At 38.6% G+C, this 16,590-nt stretch overlaps 2 protein-coding genes across 2 annotated transcripts; both read left to right on the top strand.

The window, feature by feature from the left end:
- The first annotated feature begins 2,608 nt into the window (after positions 1-2,608).
- On the top strand, positions 2,609-10,876 carry LOC100890888. The gene is made up of 10 exons (XM_030997205.1): positions 2,609-2,638; positions 2,983-3,196; positions 3,575-3,671; positions 4,643-4,745; positions 5,673-5,855; positions 6,951-7,058; positions 8,383-8,538; positions 8,888-9,145; positions 9,761-9,935; positions 10,746-10,876. Exons 1-10 carry the CDS (start codon positions 2,609-2,611, stop codon positions 10,874-10,876), a joined length of 1,455 nt encoding a protein of 484 aa, XP_030853065.1.
- Positions 10,877-11,906: 1,030 nt separating this feature from the next.
- Positions 11,907-16,221, top strand: LOC115919055. The gene is made up of 4 exons (XM_030998245.1): positions 11,907-12,055; positions 12,827-13,040; positions 14,292-14,425; positions 14,936-16,221. The coding sequence occupies exons 1-4, from the start codon at positions 11,999-12,001 to the stop codon at positions 15,275-15,277; spliced, it is 747 nt and encodes a 248-aa protein (XP_030854105.1). The 5' UTR covers positions 11,907-11,998; the 3' UTR covers positions 15,278-16,221.
- Positions 16,222-16,590: the final 369 nt, after the last annotated feature.

Genomic DNA, 16,590 nt, shown 5'->3' with positions numbered 1-16,590 from the left:
AGAGAGAGAGAGAGAGGGGGGGGGGGTAGGGGAGGAAGAGAGAGAGAGAGAGAGAGAGAGAGTAAGAAAGAGGAGAGAGGGGCTAAGATCTAGGAAAGGGAATAGGTAACAATAATGAGGAAGTCTCTTTCTCCCCAATATGTCGACGAGAGAGAGAGATATATATAGAGAGAGAGAGATAGAGAGAGAGAGAGAGAGAGAGAGAGAAGGGGGAGGAGAACGGTGAAAGGGCAAACAAACGTGAAAGAAGGAATAAAAAAAAGTAGGCCAATACCACTGTTGATATTAAATGAATAACATCGATTATGTTAATTCGTGGATTACATTAGATCTAGTAAATCCATTGTTAAATACAAATTGCATATGCATAAATTATGTTAAGAGTAAAATAGGGTTCGATTCATTTCAGTTATTTTTCACAGAAAAAGGAGACAAATATCATACAGGGTGTCAAAAACTCTTTCCTTATAAGTTTTAAAGTATCAATAATCAGGCGCGGATCCAGGATTTATTAGGGGTGGGGGCCCAATTGTTTTCCTTTTTGCTCCCGAAAATTTGAAAATCGCGTCGGCCGAGAATTCGCTCAGTGGGGGGGGGGGGGGGGGGGGGAGGGGGGGGGGTATAGTAAGCACATTTTTTGGGGGGCCCTCGAAAATTTGAGCGCCAGGGGGGGGGGGCATCTCCCTCAAAAAAATTAACGTGTTTTTACACGTTTTTTCTTCGTGGGGGGGGGGGGCGGCCCCCCTGGATCCGCCATAGTCCATAATAAGTGAATTGATCAAATTCGATTCTTTCACAATACAGTACGAGTATTGAGAATGTGATCATTGCATAAAAAACTATCAAAGGCCGCGCGCGGCAATACAAGCTCGTGCGCTCAACCACGCAAATAAATCTTAAACTAGTCGATTACTTCAGTCAAGGCCGTGGAGGGTAATTCAAACCCATTTTCTTGCTCTTTTGATAGTTTTTCGGGAGTTTACGAAATAAATTGGTAATGAAAGTACAAATTCTAAGTTCATGAGAGCCATTTAAAGTACGAGTGTCAGTATTTTAGTATTTGTTGACTCATGTGGTCTGTTGTGATCATGTTTGGAAATATCTCGATACTTTAGAAATGTTACGTTTAGTCCCATGTGTTAAATTATATGTCAGACGTGGTCTTTTTTTGGAGGAAAAAAAAAAGGGGGGGGGGGGGTGTCACGGGGCATGGTTCTTTGTCGTGCACGATCGTGTACGGTATAGTGAATTTGTGAATGGTGAAGCCAGGTATATAAATGTACATCAATATGTCATCGCATTTCATCCAGGGAAAAAATTAATAAAAACTTTTCAAGCTTGCTTGCATGAAAATAGATCTAGATCTAGTAACACTCTTTATTTTAATTTGTTTTGCATTGAACTCTATGCAAATTTTTTGGGGCTCTTTTTTTTCAGGGGCTCTTTTGGGTATTTTGGGGGCTAATTCGCCTCGAGCCCCGTGTATTTTTCCCTGATTTCATCTAATGTGTAAACCTTGATCTTGACCATGTTAGTGAGCACTATTTTTTTATATAGGTCTAGACTCTAGTGGCGACATGGCCTGTCCACTCCAGCAAAGTATAGAGAGTCGATGCTAATGCGTATTGACCTCTATAGCACTGCATGCTTGCTGTGAGGCAGGTATTATTAGACCCATACACAAATACACACACCACACAATATTGCATAGACTCTACACAATCATGTCGATGCAGCTGTAAGCAAAGTTTGACACTAGACTTACCATTTGAATTTTTAAATTATTCTTTGTACATCAGTAAGTTAAAAAAAATGTATTTTACTGCTATTTAGGTGTCATCAATTGTAACTAAAGTACCGATTTTGAGTGAAATCAGTTGAGTTTTGTACATTGGTGTTTGAAATGTTGAGAATCAAAAGCACAGCTTTTACTACACAGCCAGGATAGTGATGCTCCTATGTGTGAGCCAGGGGCCGTTTTTTTCTTTTAAAGGTAAAATTAACGTTGCCATATTTGTTTTTTACCTATTTTTTGACCAGGGGTGCTGTACTGCTGTGGTAAAAAACTGGTCACAGAAGTTAAAGTTTGACTTCTAATTTGACCATTATTTGTCGGTTCAATCTCCTAATTATTTTGTTGATCAACTTCTTGTGCCAGAAACTCTTTGTTTTTTAAATGTATTTTTCATGACACCCCCACCCAATATCTAATTCTCACTCCTTTCTTTCATTCTGTACCAACTACTCCTTACCCCTGCTCGTCACTGACTCCCATTTCTTCCTCTTCTCTCTCCTTTTGGAATCTGACCTGTCCCACTTCCATAAATTTCATTCCTATCCATATTAATTTCAATATCCTAGTACAAATTGACATCCCACCCTTTACATTTAAAACTGATTTAACTGATTTTATTTATTTTTACCCTCTCAATGCAGATATTCTTATCATACGGACACAAGTGCCTTTTGATGCGTGCAATGGAGAGCATTGAAGTTTTAAAGGAAGTGGCATTATTATCCAGGAATGCCAAGTCATGGGGGATGAGTGAAGGGGAACAAAAAAGTTATTTGTACCAAACACTTCTAACAATTTCTAACATTTTAGACTATGAGGAAGACAAACTGCATAGTTTCAAAGGTATAGTTGAGGAGGAGAACTCTGTATACGAATCGCCTTTTGCTGGAAGTTTAGAGTCGGGATACCCAAGCACCATTCTTCAACTCTATACCCAGCGTTTATCCCTTCAAGCAAATGCTCCATTAGGATTCCGGTCAGTTTCCTTGCAACCATCCCTTTCCAGAGAAGACGATTCAAATCAACTCGATGACAGCTCTATCTTTCTAGTACTCCTTGAAGTCGTATCATCTCTTGGCGACTTGTGTGATGGTGAAAGGAAGCATCTGTCTGACTCTGAGCATAGACAAACCTCAGGCACTAAGTCTGATCCTTTCTCCAAGAACCTCTCCTTCCTAGATGAACAGTGCCATCAACTGTTCACTCAGCAGCTGAATGCTCTACAGGGAAGGTGTAAGAAGCTAGCAAAAGAGGAGGAGAAAGTGATAGCTGCTGTCAAGACCTCCAGAGAAGTGAATGAAACATTGTTAGGAAGAGACAGAAACCGAGATGGAGATGGAGGGGTAGTTAGCTTTAAAGAATGTGCCTGGAGGATCACAGAAAGGCTTGCCGGATATGAAGGTTATTGTTGTTTCAAATTTTTCATTTACAATAGTAATACATTTTTCATTGGATGGATTTTAGTGTTAAAATTACTTCCAACTCATTCAGACGCAAATTATGAAAGCAGAACTTGATTTATTATTATGCTCAACATTTTGAAGGCCAATTAAAACACATAATATGTGCTTTAATATATACGGTACTGTTGAATTTGTTGCTAGTCATGCACATATGTAGTATGCATTCATATTGAAAAGAGCAGACATTGTAATTGGTTGTATATTAGCTCTGTGGATTGGTCCGATGGTACAATGTAGTTTGCTGTCTGAGAATTATGTTTGGTGTTAATGGTGTGTGACATGATAATTTGCTATATTTGATTTGATTGATTTTCAGATTGTTTGGACAGACTACTGAGTGGTCTATGGGACTGGACGAATGATCAGGGGATTCAAGTTTTAAAAGATAATCAACAGCTGCTCATAGAAGCAAGGTACAAACAGTTCAAATCATTATTGTTTACCGGTAGTAAGAAGACAAGAAAAGCAGTGTCAAAGTAGATCAAACTACTCATACTTTAAAAGGATGATCATGCTGCCTTAAATTGAAGTTTGATCTTTCTGGCCACATATTACCACTCCCTTTGCCTACAAATTAGTAATCAGATAACAAAATTATATTTCATTTATAGAAAGAAGACAATTTTGTTCAGGCTTTTCTTTTCTTCCCCTAAGCACACCGATAAGAAATGGTCAGCACTATTGTATCGCTTGTGTTTAAACATTCAGATTGATTAATCAGATCCTCAATACAGCTTTTATTCTTTAGTAATGAATTACAAATTGTCTTTCCATGGCATTAATAGATTCATACATCAACACTTAAGAAATCTCCACTACCCAGATTCAATTTTAAGTCGTAAGTTAAGTAAAGTTTTTTCTTCTACTACTGAATGTGGCATACCACATAAAACCCAAGAATTATCAATTTTCTTGGATACTTCACTTAAGCCATATACATGTTAACCAATCGACCAGTTCATGGTTAGCACATTACTGCAATGACCCCGAATATCTACAGATCTTCAAAACATGAAAAGGTCCCACTTTGTACATTTTGAAATAATCACTCCCACAGCCATGGAGGTGCTATATAAATAGCCTATGTTTCCCCTTTTCAAAGAATACTTCCACCTGTGTATCATGGATGCGCTGCTTGTGTATGAATGAATAATGATTACATAACTTTCATGAGCACGTATCCAGTATTTTGTCTCCGTGTATTTCAAAATTTCAAAAATGTTCTGCAATGACCTTTATCTGGTCATGCTCAGACTGCAACCGTGAACTGGCTTATATAAGCCGGAGGTAACTTGTGTTGGGGTCTACCATCTATCGAAAGCGAAGGTTATACCATAATCAATTGTATTTGATAAGTTTATTGTCTGGTTTCCTGACTTTGCAGATGGGTGAAGAAACTCATGGCATTGGCCTTGGAGTTCAAAAGGCAAAGGAGCAAAACTGCCACTACGAGAGATGAAACTGAGAGGCATAAAAGAGTTCTGAAGGTGAGTGTTGCAATTTATTCAAATCAAATCAAATATAATGTATAAAATCACATTATAACAAGACTACCGGTAATAGGATGGTTTAATTTCAGACAAGTCGTGTTGAATAATTAAACAGAATGCAGCTGGTAAAATGGGAGGTGAAATGAAAGATGTCTATGTTTTCCTTATTACATTTCCTTTGTACTCCTGGGCAGTGTTTCACAAAACCATCATAAGTACAAGTTCGCCGACATTCGATTGAGATGCGTTTATTGAAAATTAACAAGCATGTCAATGGAATGTTGGTGAACTTGTACTTATGACGGTTTCGTGAAAACTATGCCCTGAAGTCATACTCGTGAATTACAGGGGTCATGGAGTAGTTCTAAAAGTGGACCAGTGGAGGCTGGTGGGGAGGGGGGGGGGGGGGGGGTGGGGGTCTGAGCATATCATACCATATTACTTTTCAACTACACAAGCATTATGATACATGTCTACTCAGAAGGATAAACAACTTGGGGATGCAGAATCCCCCTTCCAGGTTCTATGATCACTACGATCACTGGATAATGATAATTAATTTTTAAAGGAAATCAAGACACAGCAGTAGCATCATACTTCAGAGTTGTGTGATGTGATGGTTATTTTACCTGACTGCTAAGAAAGCGTAAATGCATGTAAGTAAGCAACCAGACGGCCGACGGCTTTAGGTCCTCTCTGAGGGACCTGGTAGTGAGGATTAATGCCTTACCAAAGGGCACTAGCGCATCGTCTTGGTTTCGAACCTGGGTCACCAGATTACGAGACCACTGCTCGGTAATTGTCACTTTTTGTATTATTTATCCCTTTAAGAACAATGCCACCAGCTAGTTGAAAATTTGAACATGTTTGCACTTAGATAGACATCAGCACATTGGAATGCAATGTTCTTCTTTTATCCTACAGCTTTCATCAGACTGTTTTGCTGCCCTTCCTCTGCCTCTACAAAGCACACTGTTTCAGTGGATATGGGACCAGCCAAACGGACCCACCCTCTTCAAGGACAGTGCGGTTATCCATGTAGAACAAGAACTAACACATGTATTCAACCGACTGGTCTCGGGGTCAACAGATACTCAACTTACAGAGGTAAGAGAAAAATTCTCCTTAAAGGGACTCCGGTAACTTTGTCTCAGATTCTGAAACAAAATTCTGGATTTAGCTAATGCTGCAATGATAATTAGAAACCTTTAGGTCAGTCAGGAACCCCATGATTTTTACAAGCCGATCGCCTGTCTGATTATCAAGATATTTTTGATTGGAATTACAAATTTTAAAACTGTTTGCCAAACGGTTTTCATAACACCACAGTCTATTGGGGAAAACGAGTATGGTAAAACCGATCACTCAAAGATTTGTACTTTTTTGAGGCACTTCTTGATCATTTTGAATTTTTTTAGGGCTTCAATATTACACCATATCACAGACAGTGATAACACGTACGTAGGGCCCTGTAGCTCAAATTTAACATTGTTAAACGATCCCTTTAATGAGTTGGGGTGGTAGGTTTTCCATAATGAATTCTAAAGACCTTGATTTTCTTTTGAAAGATGAATTTGTGCAGGATTTTAGGAAAGTTCTATAAAAATCAAGTCTGAGAGAATGTGTCCTGTAGGTACTCGTCTGCATTATGATTTAGGATTATAATAATTCTCTTCATATGAGTTGGGGTGGCAGGTTTTCCATATTGAATTCTATAGGCCTACATTCATTTTGGGGTTTTAGGTTTTGAAAATCAAGTCTGAGAGAATTCGTCCTGAAGATACTCTGCATTATGATTTAGGATCATAATAATTCTTTCATTAGTTGGGGTGGCAGGTTTTCCATTTTGAATTCTAAAGACCTTAATTATTTTTGGAAGATGAATTCTTATAGGATGTATCTCACTGAGTGGCAAATACTTACAAACATTGCAAATTTTGGCAGTTGTCGACTATTGGCGACTGTATGCAAATGTTAGCGACCGTTTTGGCGAAGATTAGCAAGATTTGCCAATCCTTTGCCACTATTTGTGAATGTTTGGGACCTTTTACGACCCTGGCGAAACCCCAAAATCGCCAGCATTCGCCGCTCATTTTTATCTCAAAACATGTAGTATTGTTAACAGTAAATGAGCATTGATTGGGTAAATCAGACGATCCCTCATTGTTCTCTGTGAATATTTTCTCATCCAATATGATGCAGAGAGCCAGAGAGATCTGTAGCATTGCTCTTCATTGTCCAAGCTCCACTCTGCAGAAGGCTATACAAGAGGCTATCAGCAATGCAGACGCAGGCAGGTTGATTTGTAAGGTAAACACTAAACAAAGTAGGATTAAATTAGATGAATGGAATAGAATCTAATGTATTCAACATGTTTTAACTCATATCCTGCCATTATTATTATTATTATTATTATTATTTATTCGACCATAAAAACACATTCAGCATGTACAGTGTATATAGGTGTATACAGAGTGAAATAGGAAGAATACAAAGTAAGATAAAGAAGGAATAGCATGTGGGTCAGGGTGCACAAAAGCGAAATTCTTCCCTGTTGCCCGGGGGCATGTGCACCCTTACATGCCATTCCGAGACATAATAGAATATATTGCAAGGTTCACATTATATAAGTATACAAAATAATTACAAACAATCATTCAGAAAATCATGATTAAATTAAATTTCGATAAATGCATTAAGAGGATATGAAGCTGCAATGAATAGAGTGCTTTAAGATTTGTATGCAGAAAAAACTTAAAACTTAAAATAACCAGAACACAATTAACATAAATCGTCATTATTCAATTGATCCAACGGTGTCTCATTCAAAGAAATTCTAATTAAAAAGAAAAAAGAAGAGATGTGTAATTGTTCAAGGTAAATCTGACCAGCAATTTCTTGTATATAACAAAAATATACATATGAATAGAGCGTAAATATTGTTTTGGGCTATACAGTCAAGGAAATTATAAAACGTCATGTACCACAATAATGTACAATTTTTGCAGAAATTAAAGGTGCAATAAGCATTAGGATTGATAACATTCTGAATCCAGTGTTTCAATAAGTTCTTGGATATTGATAAACAATGATTATTAAAGAAAAGAAACCGTTATAGTGCTTTGTACATGCAAGCCTGCTATCGATTGGCTGCTTAATTCACGCGACCAAGCCACAGCTAAACTGCTTTATGCATGCATGCTCGCATTTGTAATAGTAGTTCATGCTCATTGTACTGTGCTGAGTGCTTCGCTCACGCTATTGATCGCTCCATCATATTATCTCAAAATAAAATTGGCACAGGGGGGATTTATGGCTTGGCACAATGGGGATTAGCCCAGTGGCACTGGGCTGTATTCATTATGGCAGGATAAGAGTTGATGCACAATTGTTGCAAGGATTGTTGTTACAAACACTATTAATAATCATCTTTATCAGTAATATGACTAGGATTGACAAGTATAAATGGCTGGAAGTTACACATTTCATAGTTTGTACATTTTATATATATTGACTGAATGTCTATAAAAGTTAGGGATTGAATATCTACCATTACTGATTAGAAGCATTTGTCAAATAGCCATTACCACCTATGCAAGTACATTGATGCACATTTTGTTCTTCTATTGATCAGGTTCTGCAGTGTTTGCCATTCTTGGTACATCTTCAACTTGATGGAGCCACATGTTTCCTCACTGAGCTTAGCAGCTTTGTCAGCACTCTTGGTGTTAGACAGCTCTCATCTTCTGAAGAACTGAACCTCTTCAAGTTTGCAGAAGGTATCATTCAGGTAGGCCCACATGATGTGTATAAGCAGGTTGTCTTTGAAAATGCAAATATACAGAGAAGTATATGAAAGGCAATTTAGAAAAGTTGGTGCAAAGTGTGCCCCATCTGATACAATATTCAGACATTCATGAATTTTTGTTGCTGATTTTGCTTTTGTCTCTTTTCTAGTCATTCAGGTAGGCCCACATTTACTGTATAAGCAAGTTGTCTTGTAAAATGCAAATACACAGAGAAGTATAAATAAAAGGCGATGTAGGAAAATTGGTTCAAAATGTGCCCCATCTGATATATTATACAGACATTCATGAATGATCTTATGTTGCTGTTTTTGCTTTTGTCTTTTTTTTTAGAGCTACCATCCACCAACCCATCCAGGAAACCCCATCACCTGCCCACCCCTCGTCAGCCCTCTCCACCTGGCCGACTCGTGCATCTGGCCCTTCCTTGGTCCTGCACCACTGGACCACACCCATAGACCTGGTCCTGGAACTCCCTCCTTGTATCTAGCTTCCGGGTCTACCTCTCCCAGAATTTCCGTTCCCAGACGTATAACATTGAAGTTCTTGGATCTTGTGCTTAAAAACAGCTTGTCCTCGATAGATGGACAGGTGAGAATGACAGTGATGAACGTTTGATGAACATATTATTATCTAAACCAACGTAGGTTTGATTGTGTATGGATGATTTGAATAACTGGAAAAAAAAGTTTTATACATGTAGTACATTTTGGACATATCAGATTCTATGATGTTCTACAAAAATTATATACACATCCATCTATCTCAGGCTGACGAATTATTGCTATTTGTGAAGATCATGTGTTTGCAACAAATGAAAGACTATGTTTCATACACGGCAGGCAGTTTTCTTTTTTAAACTGTAAAAACCTCCTCCCCATCATGAACAGTGCGCTTTCATAATGAAAACATACTCCTACTGGTATCCAGCTTTTATCCTGTCTAGCTCTCTCTCTCTCTAAGTGCCATATCGATTGACTTTGGCGATCATACTGTTCCACAAGCCTCGGTTCCTAGCCTTTTCTATTAGCACCACTCCCAGTTCTTTCACTCCTCTCTCTTCCAACGATTTTTGCAGACTCTCCATCCAAAGTATCCTCCTTCTTCCCCTACTCCTCCTTCCCACATTTTCCCCTGTCAAAGCAAGATTCCCTAGGCCTTCTTTACGTGTCTAGCAGTATTTTTTGTTTCATTTGTTCTTGACAGGAGCCAGATGTGCTTGATATCAGCGTGTGCCTCTCGACCATGCTCAGCCTGTGCCAGATATTACAGGACTGTACTGTCCCAGATGATGCAGATGTTACGTATAACTTCCTCATCAAAGAGATGACCTCTGACCTGCTCGAGAGGGTTTCCGCCCATGTCCGACAAGTTCACACAGGTGTGTAGCTCTCTTTCTTTGTCAAAGAACCTTGTGAAGAAGGATTCACTATCATGAATATGACGGACAAAGAAAGCGGACAAAATATACAGTTCCTCATTCTACCCTCAACAATTGCTATGGTAGACAAAGGAACATGCCTTCACTGCTATTATGTAAAAATGTGTAGAACAGGTGTCACATGCATATTCACCTGTCCTACACATTTTTACATAATAGCAGTGAAGGGATGTTCCTTTGTCTACCATAGCAATTGTTGAGGGTAGAATGAGGAACTGTATATTTTGTCTGCTTTCTTTGTCCGTCATGTTCATAGTGATTAGACATGGCTGGGTCAATGACCTCTATGGAAAGTTTGAAAAAAAATACAAACATGTTAAAATGGGACAAGTGCAGTGGTCTTCACATTTCTATGTCTTATGACAGCATTAAATCGGTAGGTACAGTACACAACTAAATTATTTGTACCCTTAGGAAGTTTTATAATTTTTTAAGTAAGTGGAAAATTGATTTGTCACAATTTTAGTTTCTTGAGAATGTGATATATTACAGCTGACATCTAAAGGTATCTAATGAAGGTCCTAATTCGACCAGTCCACCTTTTATTTTTGAGCTACAAGAAAATAAATATATATTTTATGCAATTTAGCCCTTTGGCTTCCATCATCATTGTACAGCCGGGGTAATAATAAATGTGCCACGGAATAGAATTTCTAGATAGACGGCGCTATAGAAATGCCTATTATTGTTATTATTATTACATGTACATGTGTGCGATTTCGATTGAACTCAATTTCAATACCATTGCAGATAACCTGTCAGTATGTCTGGAGTGGCTGGTTGAAGAGACATCTGATCTGGACTGGACTGTGAGACTCGCCCTTCATGCACTGTTCTCTGATGCTGCTCCTTCCTGTAGCAAGGTTTGTTTAACCTGTTGACTACTGAATTTGATAGGTCCCATAGGCTTAACACAGGGACCACCGGGTTCCCGTAAGCAATGGGTTAAAGCCCCACTGCACTACTTATAGCTACTCGCCCCCTCTTTATAGCAAAAATCGGTGCCCGTTGGTCCCCCATGATCCTCTTTTTCTTATATTAATTGAGAGCTGATTTGATGAGATAACCACCTGTCAGTGACCTTGCAGGGTGGTCTAATCCCCCTGGCCGAACTAGTACAGATGGGCTTTAAATGCTGCATATCGTCAGGTGCCATTCCGATCCAGTTGACCTGAATTTTTTTTTAAATCGCATTATTGGTTGGGCAAGTATATCAGAATTTTCTTACAGGTTTTCTTTTGAGACGATAGGGAAAGTGCTAGAATGCCCACTATTGAATGCAAGCATGTATATAACTTGGTACAGTCAAACCTGTCTATAGCAACTCACTGCCCAAGGGAGACACAAAAAGTGGTCTTTGTAGACAGGTTCCTTTAGTGCATGTTTCCATGAGAAACCATTTTCAACGGAAACAAAAATTGTGGTCGTTGTAGACAGGTGGTCACTAAAGGGACATGTACATGTACTGTAGTGAATAATGATTTTACAAAGAACTGTATTTTATCCTATTTTTGTGTTTTATGATGCATCCTAAATCTTGTGGAAGATTTTTACTTGTGTTGTTTTCAAGTACTGTGCATGTAATTATGTAGATTAACCTTTTTTGAAACTCTAAACCACATTCTTCTTCTTCTTCTTGATTAGTTGACCTGTGTGCTTCGGCCAATAGGCCTTGTCCGTTATTGTTCTAATTATTGATTGAATTATTTGACCGACAGTCCGCTCGTAGAGTATAAAACATGCTTACTTACATTATATTTTATCACCTGACAAAGTGTTGCAGCGGCGTACGAAACGTCGTGATCTTTAGATCCCTTGTTGACCATACATTGTGAGACAAACGAATAGCACTAGCGATATTATTTTGACACATTCTTTTTCTTTCCCTGTTTTTGTTTTTCTTCCAGGAAGTCATCTCATGTATAGACCAAATCACTGGCTGCATACAGCCCTCTCCAACCATCGAGTCTGTGCCATTGTATGGCGAATGGAGTTGCTCTCTGATGGCCTTCTTCCAAGGTGCTAGGATATCATCTCGGTTATCAAAGCAGTTTGTCAAGGTGAGAGGCATCTTTTCTGTCATTGTATACAACGGTTGTATTCCAACAGGGTTGTAAGATAGTGTCAAAGCTGGTGAAGCATAAGATGTAGTATCCATATTTCTTATAATGGGACTCTTAAAGGGAGTGTAGCCTGATGAGACTACGTGTCTTTCCCGTGGCCTGACTCAAGGCCAATCAGGTATAATAGGACTACGGACGATGCGACCGCAGTATTCACGAGCGTGCAACAGACGCGAAACCGAAGCGTGAGGAGAACTTTGGTCTGTTTCGCAAACGCTAGCGCGCTGACAGTTAATCAAGTCCATTTGTTTAATACGTGCAGTTGTCCAAAAGAAGTCGTAAATGGCGTTAACAAGTATTTGCCAAGCTACACTCCCTTTGATATGACATAATAGGACAGAGCAGCATTAGTTCCATTGTAAAGAGAGCTGAAAAGAGGGTAGATGCGTTTGTAATGTGGGTGTGTCGGTGAATGGGTAGGGTTCCATGGACATACAGAAGAACAAATCGATGGGTGCTGAACAAGCTGGGTACAGAGATGTCGCTCCGAAAGAGTATTGCCAATGTCGATCACAGAAGTAAAATTCAAAAAAAAAATTTAAGGGCAACGTTAAAGACACTTTCATTATAATAATATATCTAATTTACATCATTTAAATAAGTTTGCATTATACCTGTACATGCAGAAACTTGCCTTACCTTTACAATTTTGCATAGTTCATAGCAAAATTTTGTTTTTTAAATTTCTATTTCTCCACATCTGTGAAGAGTTTATCAGGAACATTCCTTCCCGCGACGTCTTCTTTGAGGTCAGATTTCTACCGAGCAGTTTGTCTTGGCCTGGCCCGAGTCCTTCCTCATAGTAGCACTCCTGAATGGCTGACCATTCTGAACACCCTTGATCTGCTGAGGTCGGAGGGATTGCTTCATGTTTCCTACACCTCCCACTTCATGACCAGCTTACCTGCATGTGATATCACAGGTGAGTTTTTTTTCTTTGTTTTTGTTTAATTCTCATTTATTTAATTCTCAATTAAAAATTTACATTCATACAAAAGATACAAAATAATTCATGAACAAATTTAGAAAATGAAATTGGGAACTACATAAATAAAGCCCTTAGGCCTTGTACAAGCATAGTTCCCAAAGCATTCATAGCATAATGTAAAGCAAAGATTAACAAAAACAAAAAACAAAAAAAATAATAAAAAAGAAACAAAAAACACAAATATAAATATATATAATTGGAATAGGAAAGGAATATTAATTTCAGATTTATGTTATGGTAAATGGTAGCTACATGTAGCAAGTACTTCAGAAATGCCCCTTCAAAGACTAGCTCCTTTGAAGAGGCAAAGATACAGACTAAAAGAAGAGACACACAGTGAGAGACCAAAACAGAGAGAGTGAGACAAAATAACAGGGGGGGGGGGGAATGGATGTAGAGTAGAGAGATATAGATCATGGAGAGAGAGAGAGAGAGAGAGAGAGAGGGGGCGGGCGGGCAGACAGATGATTTATCATCATTGATAAATTTATAATGGTTCCCAGATCTTTAATCTTCTTTCCCCTTTGTTATTGCTGTTATACAGTACTGGTGTGTTTTCATATTATGTAGTGCATTTTCTACACTTGAATGACGATGAGTCTTGTTTGAAACCCAGTTTGATTTTCTTCTCTTCATGCCCTGAAAAGCTATTGACGGCGTAGTGATGTCCAAACGGGAATCCATATCTTGGACACTAAGGCCACTATGGCCAAAGCAATAGTCTTTTAATAGGAGGAACTACTCGCTATGTTATGTATGCCTGTTCTTGCGGCTTGTTGCTGATAGATGATTTTTCTGGCAAACGTATTCTTGCCCTGCTTTATTGACGGAGCTCAATGAATGCTTCTATGGGAATACATTAGGTAGACAGTTAGACACTCTGCTCATTCTCTGAACTGTTACCAGGCCCTAATCCATATGATGCTTAATAATGATAATAATAATCCATTTTATATAGCGCATAACACATTACAAAGTGTGTCCCTATGCACTTTATACAAAGAAAAGCAAAGAGAAAAATAGGGTACTGAGTTCCTTTTAATCGCATACAACAATTGAAATAAATAAGTTTTCAGGGTAGACTTAAAGTTATCTATTGTGTCAATGTTTCTATTCGAGTGAGTCTATTTTACTTACTGCTTACTTGCTTTAATACTTCTGTGTTTTTTTTCCCCCCATTTTCAGTGTGTCAGCGCCCTCTGCAGTTGAGTCAGGTCTTCACTACGGTGATCCAGCTGTTGGGTGAAGCGGGCTTTTCTGATAGGCTGAAAGATGACCAATGGCAACATATCACCAAGAGCTATGCACAGCTTATGAAGGCAAGTAACAGCTCAATAAGCTTGTCTGATATGATTTGTGTTATACACAATTGACAGGAGTTACATGTATAATGCTTTGCATTTCTATATTCATTCAAGTGGTCAGAATTTACCAAGTTATATACTGTTCCTGGTTTTGAAATTAATTGTCAATTTATAACTAAAAAAAATAGACATACATTTTAATACCTCATGTCATATATTGCAGGTTACTACATGAATCAGTTCAGAAATTCCAATCAGTTGCCTAGCTTGGTCAAAATAATTGCGGAACTTTGAATTGATAGATAAAATCATTTAAATGTGCATTTTCTTATTAATATTTGAAATATTGAAGTGTGAGTATGTGCGTATGTGAGATTGACCTCTTAACCAAGGTTTTTCACGCCAAAGTCATTTCGTGCTTCAGATTTGAAGTCCATATCTTCTCTCGCGTACATTTTGTATGTGCACTTGTTCATGTCTGTAATAATATTATTGTAATGATCCCAATGCTATTTCATTTTACAGAAAATCCTATCCAATGCCACAGAGAGCATATCATCAAGTCCATCAAGCTCCGCCCATGCTGCTCCTCAAGTCTTCCTGATTGGCCAGCTCTTCTGTCAATCATGCGAGGTCTCCAGGCGTGTCCCTGGGTTGGCCACGGAGCAGCTCTTCGTCTGGTGTCTGGAGCTTGTCACGAGGGTGGAGGAACTCCTTGGTTGGCATAGTGATAATAATGTTGATGTCGTCCGTGATGTGGCACACCAAGAGATGAAGACGCTGAGTAGAGCTATTGAATGGCTTCCAAGCAGTGGACAGAGGTCGACACTTCTACAGAAAGTCAGTGCAATTTCATCCAGGTGTTAAATGCTATTAAACGATGTTGGAGGTACTCCTTAGTTACCATAGTGATGATGATGATGATGGTGTTGAAGTCATCCCTGATGTGGCACTCCAAGAAACTAAGACGCTGAGTAGAGCCATTGAATGGCTTCCGAGTAGCGGACAGAGGTCGACACTTCTACAGAAAGTTGGTGCAATGTCATCCAAGTGTTAAATGCTATTAAATGATGTTGGAGGAACTCCTTGGTTGCCATAGTGACGATGATGGTGCTGTTGTCGTTCGTGATGTGGCACACCAAGAGATGAAGATGTTGAGCAGAGCCATCGAATGGCTGCCGAGCAGTGGACAGAGGTCGACACTTCTACAGAAAGTCAGTGCAATGTCATCCAGGTGTTAAATGCTATTAAATGATGTTGGAGGAATTTCCTTAGTTGCAATAGTGATGATGATGATGATGATGATGATGGTGTTGATGTCATCCGTGATGTGGCACACCAAGAAATGAAGACACTGGGCAGAGCCATTGAATGGCTTCCAAGTAGTGGACAGAGGTCGACACTTCTACAGGAAGTTTGTGCAATGACATCCAGATGTTAACTGCCATTAAATGACCTTACCATGACAATGATGATATTGGTGTCTTCATCTGAGATGCAGCATACCAAGAAACTAAGACACCGGGCAGAGCTGTTCAATGGCATTCAAGGAGTAGACAGACAGACAGAAATTTAGTGCATTGTCTTCCAGATGTTATGCAGCAAACCTGAAACTATTTTGTTATTGTGAGCCGCTGTTTGAAGAATGAGGTACATTCATTTCTTGAACCCACTGCTAAGTATGATACAAAATGGTTATATTTATGTGAAATTTAGTGTATTGCATGGCCTTTAAGCCAAGAGAAAAAGGAGACCAATTTTATTTTTTTTGTTTATGGACATTTAAAAAATAAAAAACAGTCAAGACCACATATTATATCTGTCCTTTCTTTTATTTGGATTCACTGTTTCAATAATTTTGTTTCAGTAGAAATCAAAGATTTCCATGCTATTTTGTGCCAAACCATTCTTAATTACATTTAGACATTAAAGATAAGTTCTAAAAGTGCTTTATAGTTCAGAAACATGTACCGTCTTCACAAGAAAATCAAAAAGTGCCAAATGTTCATTTGTGTCAGAATTTCAATGTTTTGTAAATTTGTACTACAGTCATTGTACACTAAAGATGGGGATGTATGGAGTAGAAACAAGGATAATGATTGGATATAAAGATGACATAAAGTAATTGAAGGAGGATGAGTAAAAGTGTAGATGAGAGAGAGGGGAGCAGGTGATAAAGA

This window comes from Strongylocentrotus purpuratus, unplaced genomic scaffold (assembly GCF_000002235.5).
Source record: "Strongylocentrotus purpuratus isolate Spur 01 unplaced genomic scaffold, Spur_5.0 spur5_scaffold_4, whole genome shotgun sequence".
NCBI lineage: Eukaryota > Metazoa > Echinodermata > Echinoidea > Camarodonta > Strongylocentrotidae > Strongylocentrotus > Strongylocentrotus purpuratus.
Note: the sequence above shows the minus strand (reverse complement) of the source record. Positions and strands in the feature narration are given on the sequence as shown.